The sequence below is a fragment of the Gordionus sp. m RMFG-2023 genome, chromosome 3 (assembly GCF_954871325.1).
Source record: "Gordionus sp. m RMFG-2023 chromosome 3, tfGorSpeb1-WG-v2, whole genome shotgun sequence".
NCBI classification, from domain to species: Eukaryota; Metazoa; Nematomorpha; class Gordioida; order Chordodea; family Parachordodidae; genus Gordionus; species Gordionus sp. m RMFG-2023.
In genome coordinates, this window is record NC_088777.1 from 32870655 (window position 1) to 32889434 (window position 18780).

General features: G+C 26.8%; 1 protein-coding gene across 1 annotated transcript in view; it reads right to left on the bottom strand.

Annotated features, from left to right (window-relative positions):
* Positions 1 to 15591, bottom strand: part of LOC135926033 (uncharacterized) — a 28333-nt gene extending 12742 nt beyond the window's left edge. Inside the window, exons 1-5 of the mRNA XM_065461684.1 lie at positions 15457 to 15591; positions 15201 to 15410; positions 15090 to 15157; positions 14142 to 15047; positions 5015 to 5150 (exon numbers count right to left, since the gene is read on the bottom strand). Of these exons, the coding sequence (XP_065317756.1) occupies positions 5015 to 5150; positions 14142 to 15047; positions 15090 to 15157; positions 15201 to 15410; positions 15457 to 15512 (1376 nt within the window). The 5' untranslated portion in view covers positions 15513 to 15591. The remainder of the gene's footprint in view (positions 1 to 5014; positions 5151 to 14141; positions 15048 to 15089; positions 15158 to 15200; positions 15411 to 15456) is intronic.
* Between the last annotated feature and the right edge of the window lie 3189 nt (positions 15592 to 18780).

Here is an 18780-nt window from a genome sequence, read left to right on the forward strand (position 1 = left end):
GAATTTAATTTTTTTATTTCTACAATTAAGATTATAATAAAAAAATATATATTAGATTTTTTTAATAAATATGAGGGTAATTCCATACCAAATCGATAACTTTTCGGTTAAAATTTTGTATGCTGAGAGAATATCATTTAAAAGCATCGAATCCAAAATTTTAGCTTCCTAGTACTCATAGTTCCAGAGATATCAATGGTCAAAAGTGCCAAAAATGTCCTTTTTTCGAAAAATACGATTTTTTAAAATTGAGATAAGTTAAAAATGATGATTTTAAAAACATAAGTTATATGTCATTTTGTAACTCTATTAAAGGCCTTTTATTAAATATTAAGGATTTTTTTAAAATAATTTGCGGTTTTTATTTACGAAAAAATTTTAAACATGAAAACTCCAGGTGTTTCATTTTCCATATTTTTCTGAATTTAATATTTTCTTATTCTCTAACCTTATATCGATTCATAAAAAATTTAAACTTGGGACAGCTATGGGTTTTTTAGTTATTGCGATTTAAAAAATAATATATTTTATTCAAAAATAGATGGCTTTATAAAATAACGCTTTTTGTTAAGATAATTATTTTTTTAAACTTTTTTCCATTTTTATACATAAATAACTAGATTTTCTAGCATTAATATCATGAAATTAGGCTATTTAGCTGAGGTTATAATCATTTTTTTCTTGTAAAAATTTTAATTTTCTTAAAATTATTTAAATTTTTTTAAATATAATAGATTAATTAAAATTCATGAAAGATATTACCTATTTTCGGTTTTCATTAAATTTGGTTTTTTTGACGCCATGATAATTTCGTTTTGCGATAAATTATATGTACGCCCAGTAGCCGTTGATGGGCTAACTATTGTTAAAATATTATTTTTTGGTATGAAAAGGATATCTTGTGCAGCTGGATAAATAAAAGAATTTGCTGGGCCTTTAGGGTGAAGAAAATTAATTTTTACTTCATTTCTAATTATATTCACTTCTTGTACAAATCCTAACCACCAATCGTTTTCATATGCACATGTTACATATCCTCTAATCTCATCGATTAACAGATTCTCAATCAAAGAATCCTCACGTGGATATACTATATTCTCCACAATAAATGTCTGCAAATTAGAATATAGTTTAGTGAAGCCAATCGGAAACACTGCGTGAATTTTTTGTGTCCCAGGTATTGAGATAGATTTACTAAATCTCTTCTTCCTCATACTCTGGAATAGTGGCATAAGAAAAATTTATACCTTTTATATGCTTTTCCGCATATTTATAAAATTGTAAAGGTGTAATTATTTGATCAGTATAAGGTCTATGTAGCTTGCCTTGGCAACTAACCGTTTTACTGTGCCGCCTATGCCGTCTCAGACACTTTTACCATGTGCCATAGGAAAAAATGTCATTCTGCTTGAACACTAAAATCGATTTCATAATAGCAAACATTGATGAAGTTTTTCATATTTTTATATTGTGGTGCTGAACCATCAGAAAAGTAGTGAATTTTTTCTGGTGGAGTTTCGAATTTATTTTTAAAAAAATGAATCAAATGCGTTTGGAATAAATGGAATGAACAGTATAATGAATTAAGGATTCCGATATTACCACAAAACTTAGATTGTTTATTTGATCTCCTATTTTATAATAAATTGAGAATGGATACAACGTAACTTGCGAAGTTGTCCAATGATAACCCTGAACTTCGTCTTGGACAATAAAGGAATAATTTTCTGAAAAGTCACAAATAATTAGACAGTGATTATTTTCTAAACAATTTTTAAGGTTATTGTGAAATGAACTTTGTTGTTCACAAATAAATGAATGGCGTATGAGAATATTCATTTTATCGTAAAAAATAATTAATAAATTCGTCTGAAAATTGAGAAATAGTCTCCAGAGTAGTGAAGGTCAACGGTCCGGTCCTATCGATCTTAGACCGGGATCGGACCGGTCTTTTTATTTTAAACGGTCCAGACCGCGGTCCGGCCGGTCTTTTATTATTGTTTAAGTTTGCTTTACTTTATAATTTTTTAAGCAATAAATTAATCAAAATAAGCAATATTATTAAAATATTTTAGTTATTATATAGTTCTATTATTTTTAAAGAAACTGTCTGTATAATTTATTGTAAAAATTACTTAACCTTATTCTTAATAAAATAATTAGGTACCTTAAGCAGACATCTGATAAAACATATAATATATACTTCTAATGATGAAAATGAAAATATCTCAAAAAACACAATCTACTCTTAATTTTAATATGCCCTCTACAAGCACAAAATCATTTTTTTCAATACCATTGGATAAATTTTATTGTTTATATAATACTCTCATATTTAATAAAATGATAAAACAAATCAAATTAGGTTAAAAAAATATGTTTTTTAAACAAATAAAAAGACCGGTCGGATCGATTTTTTTCTTAAGGACCGTGGTCCGGTCCGGTCCGAGGGTATCGGTCCAGTCCGGATCAAAGAGCGGACCGTGACCTTCACTACTCCAGAGTTGTTCTATCTACCGAAACCCACTGTTTAAACGTAACAAGAGCTATATCATTTTTTATAAATAATTTTTTGATGCGTTCTTTTAAGAGTGCCGAGCCAGGACATTCGTTGCAGTCATCAAAATAACAGGTGGGTAATGGGGGATTGCAAATCATTCTGCCTATAACATCTCTATAAGTTGTTAATGTATCCTCACCATTTTTAGTCAATGTTGCTAATTCACAGCCTAAAATCATAAGTTTAATATTCTGGTGTATGCTACAAACGCATACACTATGTGTTCCGACAGCCCTTGCTAATCTACAATTTTTTGGTCTTAAGCTAGCAAATTTCGAAAATCCAATTTTTAAGTTTGAATTACTCGCCTTAAAATGATTATATAATTCTTTCAAATTATTATAAACTAACCTTTTTTGAGCGTTCACTCGTTCCCCCTTTTCAATGATAGATATGCAATCTTTTTTTCCGTAATACCCTACTAACTAAATCACTGCAAAATTTTTTTTAACAATATCAACTGTTTTTTGATTGAGATATTTTGCAGGCTTTCGATTTGGAGTTAAAAGAATCCCCCTTTCTTCCAAAATGATTTTGGAATTATATGTCATATAATATGTAGCGTTTGTCCTTTTTTATTAGCGTTCCAATTAGGTGGCAGAATGGTCAGCAATTGATATTTTTTATTTTTAGATAAATTAGGATATTGTAATTTCATGTTATTGAATATATTATTATTATCTTTTGTATCCGATTCTGGATTGTTAATTATTATATCTGAAATAGCTTTTGATATTTTTGCTACCTTTTTTTGGATAATTTTTTTTTCTTAATAGGAGATATTCCAATATCATTTAAAGTTATATTGATTTTATCTATTGATGTTGATGCTGTTATTTACATATTCACTATCAGAATTTATATTTTCAATATTTTTTTGTGATAACCGTTTACGACATTATCACAAATATAGTGTTCCGCCACTATGTTTGGATATTGTGTCATCCACGTAATGACTTTACGCAGGTTCTTTTTATAATTAAAGTACGCATTTATATTTATACATTATAAATAATTTTAAGAAGAAAAATAATTAATATCAAAATATTTGTAAAATAAAAATTAATTAATTTTAGGGCAGGTGCATGAAAACTTGCTTTTATCTTTCAACAATTAATTATTATATTTTCTTGTAGGAGATATCGGAATTTTAACTATCTTTTTAGGAAATTTAATCATTTATTATAAAAACTAATTTTTAAAAATTATCAATATAACAATAATAATAAGTAAGCCTATCAAACGATCTATATAATATTTTTTCCTGATATTAATGCTGGAAAATCTGATTATTCATGTATAAAAATGAAAAAAAGTTTAAAAAAATAATAATTATAACAAAACAAGTTATTTTATAAAAGAGCGCCATCTATTTTTGAAAAAAATATTTATTTTATGATTTTTTAAATCGTAATAACTAAAAAACCCATGGCTGTCCCAAGTTTAAATTTTATTTTATGAATAGATATAAGGTTAGAGAATAAAAAAATATTAAATTCAAAAAATTTTGGAAAGCGAAACACAGTTTTCGTGTTTAAAATTTATAACGTAAATAAAAACCGCAACAATATTATTTCAAAAAAATCCTTAATATTTAATAAAAGGCCTAGTTACAAAATGACATATAACTTATATTTTTAAAATCATTATTTTTTAACTTATCTTAATTTTAAAAAATCGTATCTTTCGAAAAAGGCCATTTTTGGCACTTTTAACCATTGATATCTCTGGAACTATGAGTACTAGGAAGCTAAAATTTTGGATTCGATGCTTTCAAATGATATTCTCTCAGCTTACAAAATTTTATCGAAATTAAAAAGGTCGGGCCGAAAAGTTATCGATTTGATATGGAATTACCCATGAGAGCCTCTAGATTTTCTGGGAATAAGCTTCTACGATATGGACTATCGATATCTCCTGCCGTGCTGAAGGCAGACTCAGATGATTCCGCAACGCATTTTGCAAAATTATCTTTTGTAAAATATTTCCATAATTCAGATACCATATTTAAAAAAATTCTTCTATTTAAAAAGATTTAAAATAAATAAAACTTTGGGTATTCCTTTCTATTTTTATAAAAAAAACTTTTAAAATACTATAAATCTATTTTAAAAACGAAATAAATTTAAAAAAATTATTTAGAAAATATCATAATAATGTAAAATAAATATACATAACATAAAAAAAAGTAAAAAAATCGGATCGGTTTTTACAGGTATCGGCCCGATCCGTTATTTTCGGAAAACGCTCAATATCGGTACCGATCCTATATTTAATATCGGCACAGCCCTATTATTGAGATTTAAAATTTCGATCTGAATATTAATTTAAGGAGAAAATTTGGTAGATATAAGAAATGATTAACTAAAGGAAACTGAATTTACAAAAAAGTAAGAACATAAAGAATAATAACAATGGAGAGAAAAATATAGAAAAATCTTTAAAAAAACGAACCGATATTTGTAAATCTTGGGAGACCTTCTTCTGTCTTTATCATTATGATAGGCAGGGCAAGCATAACCTTGTCGGCAAAGTCTAGGTGGTTTTTCGCAGCATTCAGTTTTATAATGAGTCAAAACGTAAGAAACGTCTTAAAAAGATTAAAATACATAAATTCATTAATATTAGTACAGTATCCTATTACTTGTTAATTAGTGTTATCCTCAGCATTTTTATTAAAATAATCTATTGGGGTCAATTAATTAGGTTATATTTTCTAATTTTTTAAAGTTCTTAAAATAATACCTAACACTAGAGTCCTGATCGAACTTGTTTTTGCAGGTGTTCTACCTTAACTCTCAATTCCTTCAAAAAATTCTGGTTTGAATCATTTAACATACAGTTTATCTAATTTGAATAAAGTTTTTAGTGTCACTCCACCTTATTTAGTTTTAGATTTTTAAACCGGCTAATCCAATATTTACGTATAAATATTATGCAAGCCTGGAGAATTTGCTCATAGATGGTAGTGTTGTTAAACGGCTCGATTTGAGCCGATTTTTATAAACAACTAACTACAAATTTTATCCAGAAAATTATTGCGCAAGCCTCAAAATTTTCATCAAGGATGGTACAAAGGTTTGGAAATCTATTAGTGAAATCTTGAGGCTAGGTAATATTATCCGGTTTTTGGTAGAAAGGTTTGGAAATCTATTAATGAAATCTCGAGGCTTGCATATTATGTTGGCTAAAATATTGATTTAAAATAGGCCACATCGAGTAGTCTATTAACACTACCCTTGATTTTACTTAAAGCCTTGATGTTTTAAGCATTTAATTTTTCTTAATTAAAGTAACTAGATTTTGAACTAGTTAATTTTTTTCGAAAAGATTTTTTTAAGAATCAAACAAAAAAAATTTGAACTTGAAAATCTAAGGACATTATTTAAATAAAAATATCATACAAAGATTTTGAAAATGAATTTTAAGATTATTATATCATTTTGAAATTGTTCAAGAATTAATTAATATAGGGTTGTGAACCCAACCACTGAGAATATTGTGAGTAAACAGTTACTTTTAAAATATTTAATATATAACTCATTTATTTTTATGAGTTATAAAATTTATGTTTACTATGAAGTGATCTTGCAGAACATTTGTTTAAACTTATTTTTAACCAACCTATCTTTAGAATGATTTAATTTAAAGCAAATTAAAATTTCTTAAGATCAAATTTTCATGAAAAAAAAAATATTATATTGTGTTATTTTTATATTTTTTTCAGTGCAAATATAAATTATGATATTTTTTTTTTCAATGCAAATAATAATATGGTAATTCTATTCAGTGCAGTTATTTAAATCGTGTTTTTATTTAATTCCTTTGAATAAAATTTTTAAAATATTATATAATAAAAAAAATATATTAAAAATTAGGGGTGTACCGAAACCACTTTTTGGAGGCCAATCCAATATTAAATTGATATTGGCCGATTACCAATCCGATAGCATATCTTATTTTGTATTCTGTAAAGATATGATACCAATGGTTTTAATTTTTAATATACTATTTAAAACATCTATAATTTAACTATACCATAACATATATTATTTAAATATATTATAATGATCAGTTATAGTTTATATTCAATTCTGCAATTTTAAAAGTATATAAAATATTTTTATTTGAAAATCACTTATTTATATAAGTAATAACATTAATCTATTTACATAATAAGAAATAAATATATTATGAAACTTGAAATAAATATTTAAATTAATATATCTAAGATTTCTTTTTAGAAATACCAAAATTTCCAATTTATCAGAGGTCAGCCGGCCAATGCAGAGTGTCTATATAACCAGCTTCACTAAAAACAGATTCTAAATAGATTATCGCACACTTTTATTGTAACAGAATGCGCAAAATAGTAACAATATGGTAGAATGTTTATTAATTAATTATTATTATTAAAAAAATAAACATTAAAAATTTAGATTTTATTTATAAAAATAAATAGTTTTTTAGATAAACTTTTTAAAAATTTTACATTTTATTTTTGTTAAAAATGCCATTTTTTATCGGATCGGGAAATTTTATAAAAATGGCCGACAAACGATATTTTAAAATGGGCGAAATATCGGCCCGATCCGATAAAAAATATCGATACATCCCTATTAAAAATGATGGGTGATATAATTTTTATTTATAAAGTAACTTACAATGGTAATCAATTACTTTTGAAATAATGTTACTAAACTTATAGTATTTATTGTATGTGATATTGGCATTTTTCTTTTTAATATAAATTTAGCCTTGCTTACAAAATTATTTTTTATTACATTGATTTTCGTCACATTCCAAATTGGATAATCACAATCCTCCAGTTCAGGGTAAGAGAGGAATTTATATAAGGCTGTGTCCTTTCCCCTATAATCTTCTAATTTAATTATAAAGTGTATAGACAAATAATTTAATATGCCAATGACAGTTCTTATCGCAAAATCAGAAGCTATTAATAATAGAAATACTGTCAAAAAGCTGGATTAAGCATTAATTTTTTCATTATGCCGTCACTGAGCGCCAAATCAATACTATCATAGTTGAATAGAGGGTCATAAAAGCTATTGAATGCTTTAAATATCTGGTAGTCACAATGAACAACAAACGAAATATACAGAGCGAAATAGAAATAGAATAAATAATATAATTTTCACATACAAAAAATACTATTGGTAAGAAATATCTGTGAAAACTAGCATAAAAATCTTAAGCTCTACAGTAACCAGTCTTGCTAGTCATATGTGGAACATGAATAAAACAATTAAGGAAAGTACAGACCAAATGCCTCAGGCAACTTAAGTGTATGTTTATCCCAAAATCAAAATCATATCAGATAAAAAAAACCATGGGAAAAATACATAACACATATAACAGTTAGGAAGAGAATTGATCCACTAGGACACATGCTAAGAAATCACGAGAAAAATATAACAGGATGCATTCTTTTGGCTCAACTCATACAAAGAGGAAAAGCATGGATTCTGCTACATAAACCCCCCAGTTTTTGAGTGAGCTTAAATTTAAATAATTTAAGCCTGAAACTTGGGGCAAAGGCAGCTTGAATCTGAAATTCTCTTTTATAGTTATTTATTTATAAACTTAGGTACCATGCAAATTGTTCTAATATTTATTATTGAGTTATGAAGCTTGTTTAGTAACGAGTTACATTTCTCTTACCCTATAAGTTTCTTTATATAACCGTTTTTTGGGCTAGTGACCAATAAAACAATAATTTGTATACAGATGTCTAAGAAGGAAGCATTTTAAAATATATACAATTAGAATGCGCAGCTAATTTTAAAAATAAAATTTTTATAAGAGGTTTAGGAATCGATCAAAAACAGCATATTTTCGGCTTACCCTTTATAAATTTTTTTGGAATGCTTAGATAGGTAAAAAAAATGAGAAGAGGTTTATTTTAGCTCCCTAGCACAGTTGGTTCCCGAGTTACAGGGCCTCAAAGGTGCGACAAATCTGTAAATGCTTATATCTTAAAAACTATTTATAGTAAAAATGAATATAATATATCAAATTGCAGGTAAAAAATCTCTAGAAGCCTTTCATAAGAAAAAGAAATTAGGCGCCAATTTGATTCTTTAATTTCCAGTTTACCTATATTTCTTTACCCTTGTTTTTAAGAAATAAAGGGAGACGGCTTTCGAAAAATTTTTGCCTTTTATTTAGACACCATTTATAAATATATATAGGATGTGAAAACTTTGGCGACGCTATCGGCTCTTCCGAAATAAGCATTTTTTACCAAAAATAAATTTTTATTTGTATAAAATAGATGACACTATAAAACTACAAATTATTGTTAACTGGGATATAGAGCCTCAAAGGTGCGAAAATATTTTAAAATTGTTTATATCTCCAAAAATATTTAAAGCATAAATTCTATTAAAATGATTTCAAATGAAGAAGAATATATCTTTCATGCAGATTCTGTTGAAAATATGCCTTTGTTATTCAAGATAAAGTACAAGGATTTTGGAACAAAAGGCAAGTTACCATTCATCCTTTTGTGATTATTTACAAGACTCTTAAAATCAGGGATGAGAACCCGAACCTAAACCGAACTCTCGATATTTCGCTGAACCCAAACCCGAACCCTTTTTTAAAATTTAGGGTTCAGGGTCCAGGCTTTTTTTAAATTTTAAACTTTCATTTTATTTTATATTTATAAAGAGCAGGGTTTCGAACCGCTAAGTATAGTCGGTTTGTTTCAGTTTTTAGTTTAAAATTTTATAAAGGTTTTGTTCCATTCCGGTTTTTTAAAAATCAAATTTATATTAAGTTCTTTTCGGTTTTTATAAATTTAAAAATAATAATAATTATAAATAATTTATATTTTTATAATCTCTTATTTAATTTAACCATGATAATCTACTAGATATTTTAATTAAACTATATTCAAGAACTATAAACTTGGTTGAATATATTTTATTAATATTTAAATATATGTTATATGGGCAAAAAATTTTATAATAAATTATAAATAAAGTAATAAATTGAATTTTTATGTCGATAGACAATTTCTATATTATTTTGACTTACAAGATAAATAATCCTTTAAATTATATAAAATAGTTCAAAAAAACCATTAAAAACTAATTAAAATATAATTTTATACAAAAACGCCCTCTTTCGGAAAAATATTTATACACTTTTCTAAACATTTTCGATTTTAAGAATGAAGATGGCCACATCCTAGACTAATTTTTTTTATAAATATAAAGGAAGAATTTAGTAATGTATACTAAATCTTTTAAAAAAATTGAAGGTCGCATTATTTCCAACAATTTGCTGTCAAATGAGCAAAAAAATCAAGATTTTCGGCCGACCCTTTTCAATTTCGATAAAAAGTTGTAGACTGGTTATATATGTTCCCATTAGATTATAAACAAAATTTTAGCGCATTAGCAACTATATTAGCGGAGATAATCGGGATTAAAGGTCCAAAAAACGTCTTTTTTTGCTTTTTACTGATGTCAAATAATTAGTTTTTAATTTAAAACTAAATATGATCAAATATTGAATATAATATCAATAGCTAAGTTAATAATTGATGATTATTGCGAAAACATCAAAATTAATTTTTGATAAAATATGGGTCATCTTATGGTCAGTTGAAAACTTGAAATTAATATTTCGAAATGTATATGATCTCCGATTTTTAATTTTTTTAAGAAATATTATCCGTTTACTATTTTTTTAATAATTTCTTCAACAATTAGCATGGCTGGATATTTATTAAAAAAAATATTGCGATTTTTATACTTTAAAAAAAATAAATGGCGCTATTTATAATATGTTAAAATTCATTTTTTTATTGATTAAAAATATTTTAATGTATAATATATCATAAAATTGGATTATATAACTTTGTAAACCTTATTCCCCTGAGATATTCGCAGCGATAAAAAATTTTAATAATATTTTTAATATTTAATGAATAAATAATTAAAAAATCCGACTAGTATACGAACAAAAAAGCAGGATTAAAGGAGTGTAGGAAAATTATTAAGGGAAAAATCGAAAATCACATTAATTACCAGGCGTACCCCCAACCCTCCCCCCTTCCAGACTAAGTCATACCCATCAAGATCAAGAATGTTATGAAATTGTCATTATCTTAAATTATTAAAATAACCAGAGATAAAGAAAATTTCGAAGATTTTGAAAAATTTTTTAAGCAATAAAAATAAACAAAATTATAGTTCTGATGAAATAAGCCGACTCATGCCTGGAATAAAAGATTGTGTATCTGTTAAAGGCGAGAAAGAATCAGTCCAAAGACTTATATTAAATAAGCTTAAATAAATATTCAAGATGTTTAAGGAAGAATACCCAAATATATCAATTGGATTCTCTAAATTTGCCAAACTTAGACCAAAAAACTGTATTTTAGTTGGAGCTAGTGGCACACACACTGTTTGTGTCTGCGCCATTCATCAGAATGTGAAATTAATGACAAATGTAGAAAAATTTAAAAGATGGGGAATTTTTAACAATTCTAGATTATTCTGAGAATTATTCCTTCATTTTACAAGATGAAGTTCAGGGATTTCAATGGAACAACGTGCAGGCCACTATACATCCATTTGTAGCATATTATAAATCTGGAGAAGAATTAAAAAATATAAATTTTGTTATTTTATCCAAATTTAATTCTAAACCAGAAAAAATAATATATTTTCAGATGAAGCGGCGTCTCAATACAAGAATGGCAAAATTTTTCTGAACATATGTCTTCATAAATACGATTTTAATATTCCTGCCGAATGGCATTTCTTTGCCACTGCTCACCGCAAAAATGCATGTGACGGTATCGGAGGAACTGTCAAAAGATTAGTTGCCAGAGCTAGTCTTCAAAGGCCAAATAAAAATCAAATCCTAACCCCATTAGAATTATATAATTATGCTAAAGAAAATATTAATGGAATTCAATTTGAATATGTATCCAATCAAGAATATATCGAAGAGGAATTAGCCCTTCGTAAAAGATTTAATGCACTGCTTATACATGGGATTAAAAAATTCACGGGGTTATTCCCATTGATCAAAATAGACTAAAAACCAAAATATATTCTAATTCCAAAAAATATAATATAAAACAAGTTTCGTTTTTAAATGAGAAAATTAATTTTTAAAATATTAATGGACATATAACATGTGTATATGATGATAAGTGGTGGTTAGGATATATAATCGATAAAAATGATATAAATAAAGTAAAAATCCGATTTTACACCTTGTGGACCTTCAGCCTCATTTAAATTTCCTCTGAAGGATGATATTTTAGTGTTGCCTAAATCTCATATTCTCTCGCTGGTCAATCCTTCTACTCCCACCAGTCAAACATATATATTATCTCCTGAAGAAATCTCACAAGCTAGCCAGGCTTTGTATTCCTTTAGATGAAGTAAGATTTAATTAATTTATAAACTATCTTAATTAAGCTAAATTTGTGAAGATTTTAAAAATTTATGATCTGAATTACAAATAAATATATATAATGGACATTGTAATCGATTTAGTATGTTATATATACATTAAAATATTTTTAATCAATAAAAAAAATGAATTTTAACATATTGAAACTATTATATATAGCGCCATCTATTTTTTTAAAAGTATAAATATCGCAATATTTTTTAAAATAAATATCCAGCCATGCTAATTGTTGAAGAAATTATTAAAAAAATACTAAACGGATAATATTTCTTAAAAAAATTAAAAATCGGAGATCATATACATTTCGAAATATTAATTTCAAGTTTTCAACTGACCATAAGATGACCCATATTTTATCAAAAATTAATTTTGATGTTTTCGCCATAATCATCAATTATTAACTTAGCTATTGATATTATATTCAATATTTGATCATATTTAGTTTAAAATTAAAAACTAGTTATTTAACATCAGTAAAAAGCAAAAAAAGACGTTTTTTAGACCTTTAACCCCAAATATCTCTGCTAATATAGTTGCTAATGCGCTAAAATTTTGTTTATAATCTAATGGGAACATATATAACCAGCCTACGATTTTTCATCGAAATCGAAAGGGGTCGGCCAAAAAGTGATTGAAATGACCCTCTAGTCCTTTAAAATGACCAGAAATTGAAAGAGTAGAATCTTTGTACGTAATTTTGATATTAAATTTGTTATTTACAATTATGTAGTTTTTAAGATATGCATAATTGAATGAAGGCAGTTAATGGTAAAAATACGTCATTTTTGCCACTTTGAACCCTAATATCTCCAAAAATATAAATGCTACGAGACTAAAATTTTGGCTATTTCTTAACTACACTAACCTTTCTTTGATTTTGATTACCAAATTTAAAAAAATCGAAGGGGGTCGGCCAAAAATCTCAGTTTTTTTGCTCATTTGATATGGAATGGCCTGCCATTTAAATACTAATTTGTCTTTTCTCTATATCCATTCTTGGGATATTATTTTTAAGCTTCCCATTGCCTCTCAACAGTGTATATTAAGGGGTCTGACCTTAATAAAAAATTATTTGAAGGTACGACACAATAAATATACTTAATGCAATAATTGTAGCCTTATGCACATACTTTTTAATTATTCCTAATGTATGCATATCCCATAGACAATGTCTCAAAGAAACAATTTATTTTTCTTTTGCAGATCCCCTTAACAATCCAGCTACCCCTACTAAATAGGAGTTTACTTTTATTATGTTTCTCCTGGTCACCCAAAGATATAAAATTATGATACGCCTAAGCCAATGTGAACTATCATTTATAACCTACCTATTTTATCCTACACATATAAAAAAAACTGTATATTCTAAATGAAACATTTAGAGCATTTCTAGATGATTCTGACAAAGCATCAACATCTACCTAAGAACGTTATGTGAACTTAAAAGGTTCATGCTCATAAACTAAATAACAATGACAATATTAAGTTATGGGAGCAAGAAAATTTATTTTCTTTTTAGAGAAATTTAGCTAGTAAAATTTTGTCAGCCTGACAAGCTTGGCTTCTATTGAAATGTTGTTATATATAACCAATTACTTAATAGAATAAAGTCAAACATATTGTAATAAAAAAATATGGACATTCTCCTTTTTCTAAATAATAATTGTAATAATCTTGTGTTATTAACAGAATAAATTTAAAAAAGTGCAAAAGTATACCAATAAAGTTTTGAAAAATTTAATAACACCATGAATTTTTAGTTGTGATAAAAATATTGTCTTTTGTGAGGGGACAGATTGGGTCAATTTTTTTTAGTAGTAAGTGTGAAAAGGTGTAAATTTTTTTATTTCCAGTGAGCAGGCATAAAAAATTAGGCCAGTACCCACCGCTAATTCTTATTTTAGTTTAAGTCAAAATGATAAATTTTTAAAAATATTAATATTAACATTTTCTGAATCCTCTTGAAGAGTTATACATTATAGTTTTATCTTTTAAATTTAAGGTTTTTTAATAGAGGATTCTTAATTCAGTCATGCCCACCCAATCCAATAAATAATATAAGTACATCCCTAAATTAAGGTATAATCATAAATCAGAAGAATTTTAAAAAATATTTTACCTTTCCATTTAATATCTTCATTTTGCAAAACCCTGTCTTTTTCTAATAATAACATTGGACATATCTTATTTAATTTCAGCATAACTGCATTATTATCTGTTTGATTAATATTTTTAGATATACCACCATTAGTAAAATGCAGTGGAGAGGTTCCATTAAAATGATTAATAGTCCCATTGAAATTTGTATTGGCCTTGGAATTGATTGAATCAAAAGATTCAATATTCCCACCATTTAGAGTTTCTTTCATAAATATTATTTGCAAACGTCTTTTCAAATTTTGTAGTTGTTTAGCATTGATAGTAGGAATTGTAGTGGGCAGGACTAGAACAGAAGTTGGTGAAGCATTTCTATTGATTAATTTTTCAACCATTTTGTATTTATAAACTTGATTAGAATTACAGTCTTCTAAATTAACTGATAAATGACCATTTTGAGATTGATTATTGGCTGCACAAGATGATTCTCCATTATTAGTAGTTGACATAGAAGAGTGTTTAATCAAGGAATTTATAACCTCAAATAATTTGGTTAATGGAATGGACTTTGATTCATCATTATTGTTCTCTGAAGAGAGTAAAAACTTTAAAGTTTCCTTATCAATATCACTGGTATTATTTTGATTAAGAATCTGGCCATTAGGTAAAATGTGATCAATATCAAACATTGTCTCTGAATTACTACCATTTATATTATTTAATTTGTTTTCTCCATTATCTTTTATGATATTAGTAAAGCTTTTAACCAAAAGTTGTTTTGTAATTGCTCTATGAATAAACTCATCTAAAATGGATTCATCTGAACCTAGTAAAGGTTCTCTTATGTCAAACAAGCCATGAGCAAAAGCACAGTGTATTCCATTTTTTGAGCAGCTACCTTTCATATCAGTTTCATGTACACAATTTTCTATAAATTTTTTAATATAATTTTTAATTAATATTTTTTAACCTGTCTTGTAATATCTAAGATGATATCTTCTTTCAGTATCGCCAGATGTTCTATGCAACAATGGACAGCTACAAGCAATTAAACATCATGAATAAATTTGTAAATATATACTTATCACCATTTGGACAAACTCCAGTTGCTTCATCATATTTTGTGCAATATATGTCAGGGTGATAATTAAAATTTCCAGATTCATGTTTTATTGGCCGTCTCCTTCTCTGATTCATAAAATGCCAGTAAAAGCAAGTATATGGACGATGTTTATTGCATTTGTGTTTGAGAAATAGTTGACATTGCTCCGTACGAAATTCTATTAAATACCTAAAAGAAAAATACTATATAGTATAAAAAATATTAAGATTATCACGTTTGATGAAGAGGTTTTTCAATGACCCAAATATTATTATCTAATGAGCTAGGCATCATAAAATTGTTAAAATAATAAACTTCAGTAAAGCAAAATTGCGCCTTACGAAATTTAATAATTATATAAATTTGCCAAAAGTTGTTTTCACAAATAAAATATTTTTTTTTAAGATTGTTATAAAATATTCATTACTATTAAGATCAATAATAAAATATGACACGATAAATATAAAAAGTAAAATAATATAGTTGTCAGTATTTATATTAAATTAATTTTCTGATATAAATAAAAAGTAGGATCTATTTGGATTCGGAATATCTCAATTTTATATCATTTATTGAGGATGATTTTAAATGGACTGATTTGTCAGGAAATTTATTCCAGCATTGGTAGAGATCATTTATTGAGGATGATTTTAAATGGGAAATCTGATTTTACAGGAAATTTATTCCAGCATATATAGAGAGATATGTTATGAGAGAGACTCGATTGTTTAGGCAAGATTGTCTGAAATTCAGTGTGGATACTCCGTACTTGCTGAAATCAGCTATATCAAATTTTCCAAATTTAAAAATCGCCTTCAGTAAATGATTTAAAATTAAATTATTCCAAATTCCTATGGATTCCATATCCCAATATGGAATACAATCCAAACCGAATAATTGCGAATCGTTACGACCAGCGTCTACATGAGCGGGAGGGGTAGGAACAAGCATCCTATTTTTGTGAGGGGGTAGGGGGTAAGCTGCTCTAATGGGGGTAGGATAAATTTTTTTGGGGGTTATCTATTGAATTTTGAGATGAAATAGGACAAAATTTATTGCTGTAAAAATTAATACTTTTATTATAGTATTATTATAATACATTCATCGACCAAATCTATATATTGCAAACAATCATACACATTGTTTTCCAATAAACTATCCTTTTAAATGTAATTTAAAAGGTTTAGATATTTTAGCAAGCTCATAATGCCATAATAATTGATTCTTTGTAAATAATGGAGGTTTTAATTGAATTTATTATCTAAAAAATAAATCTTTATATTCACAAAATATCGATAGTTGGTAGTAGAGATAAATTAATTTAAGTTATCCTTTATAAATTCTTTGAAAAGAGTATCAATAAATAAATAAGTGAAAATAATGATAAAGAGATACTGCCGCCAAAGGCGGGGATTTTTAGGGGGGTAGGCAAAGGTTTTTGAAGGGGGTTTGCATCCAGTGAAAATCCTGTCATGTAGACGCTGGTTACGACTGGAAAAATTTATTTTTGACTTATCCGATTTGTTGATATTAATAATATTTACACATATTCTGAGCATCAAAGCGATAAAATTTAGCATTTTAATATATACAACACATTGCATTTAAATAAATTGAAAATTATGAAAAATATTTATGTCTAATCTGGATATTATCTTATGTTTAAAAAAATCTATATTATAATTTTTCGATGTTCTCACTACGTCATTCGTGATTAGTGTTGTTAATTGGCTCAGTCGAGTTGACAGCTTAAAATCTAGTCAAGGTTTGAGTCGCAAAACTCATTTCAATAAAAAAAGCTCAATGAGCCGCATGAGTCGGCTTCTGAGTCTAATTCGATGAGTCGGCTTGAGAGTCGTCTAAGGTTTATTTTTGAATCGGCCTACTATTATTATTTACTCCACGATAAATATATTAAAAATTTAACCCCTATGTTTCGAAAATTTAAATATTATTAAATTCGAAATGTATTATTTTAAGAATATGACCATGTTATTATTAATATTTTCATCTAAACCCCGACATTTCGCTGATAGATGTCTAAACTTTCTTAAAGCTTACATAATAGCTTTCTGGATAAAATATTGAGTTAGCCGTTTTAAAATTGGCTCAAATCGAGCCGTTTAACAAGACTACCTATACAATTATTTAGAATATATATAAAAGATTTTTTTAAAAAAAATATTCAGACTGGGTATGATTTTTTTTAAATATATTATAGGGGAGACCGGGGATTGTTAGATTTTAATGCCTGAGCTCCATAATCTTTTGAAAAAAAAAAAAAAAAACAAATAATACTATATAAGGTTATTTTGAATTTTAAAATATTTAAATTCTCGAACCATAGTGGTTTAATTTTAAATATTTTTTATCGTGGAGTAAATTATAATAGCAGGCGGATTCAAAATAAATTTTTTCCGACTCTGAAGCCGACTCATCAAGTTGACTCTTAAGCCGACTCATCGAGCCGACTCTGAAGCCGACTCATGCGGCTCATTGAGCCGCTTAATGAAATGAGTTTGCGACTCCAACTTGAGTTCAAAGTCGTAAAAAACTGACTATTTAACAACACTAGCCTACTCTGAAGCCGACTTTGAAGCCGACTCATCGAGCCGACTCATGCGGCTCATTGAGCCGCTCAATTTTAAATGAGTTTTGCGACTCCGACTTGAGTTCAAAGTCGTAAAAACTCGACTATTTAACAACACTATTCGTGATGCCATGCCATCGGTATGTAATGGTACGTATTTATTTATTTTATATTTTTTTTGTAAATCAACTTTTTATTTTATCAAGCCTCAAAAGTCTATATATCGGTATTTGAAGAGGATATATTGCCTTTCGTTGAAATGCGATTTCGATCAAAAAGTAAAAATTTTTTTTAAAATATTATAGAAAATAATTATCTCTATTTTCCATTTATCTTAAAAACATTTTACATCATGGAAAAAAAAAATCTAAAATAAAATAAAAATATTTTAAAAATAATAATGCCAGTTATTTTGAAGTATTTATGAGAATTAATGTTTAATACTAGATATTTTAGGATAATGATAGTTTTAATACCTGCTACACATTATTACTTATGATTATTTAAAACTCAGCCCCTCTTTTAAATATAGTTAAAAAATATATGTATGCATGATGAAATAAGGGAAATACAAAAATAATAATTATTTTTTTGATTAGTAATTCAAGATATATGTATACTGTTAATTCGCGGAAGGCAACGAATAAATTTGATTTTAAATATTTTATTAATCTACTTTTTTTTGCAATTTTTCAATACTATATATATATATTATTTTTATAAACATTTACATATATAGGCGTAGCCAGGATTTTCATAAGGGGGGGGGAATTAAAATTACTGGGGGGATTCAGACCCGTTTTGGGCGGCCGGGTTACTTTAGTCTATATATAGTCATAAAATATTTTACAAATTTTAATAAAAAATATTTTGGAATAGAAGAGAAATATATTTTTATTAGTTTATATAAAATAAAAATATAATAAATTACTTGCATTGTATATGCCTTAATATAAAAGCATGGTAATC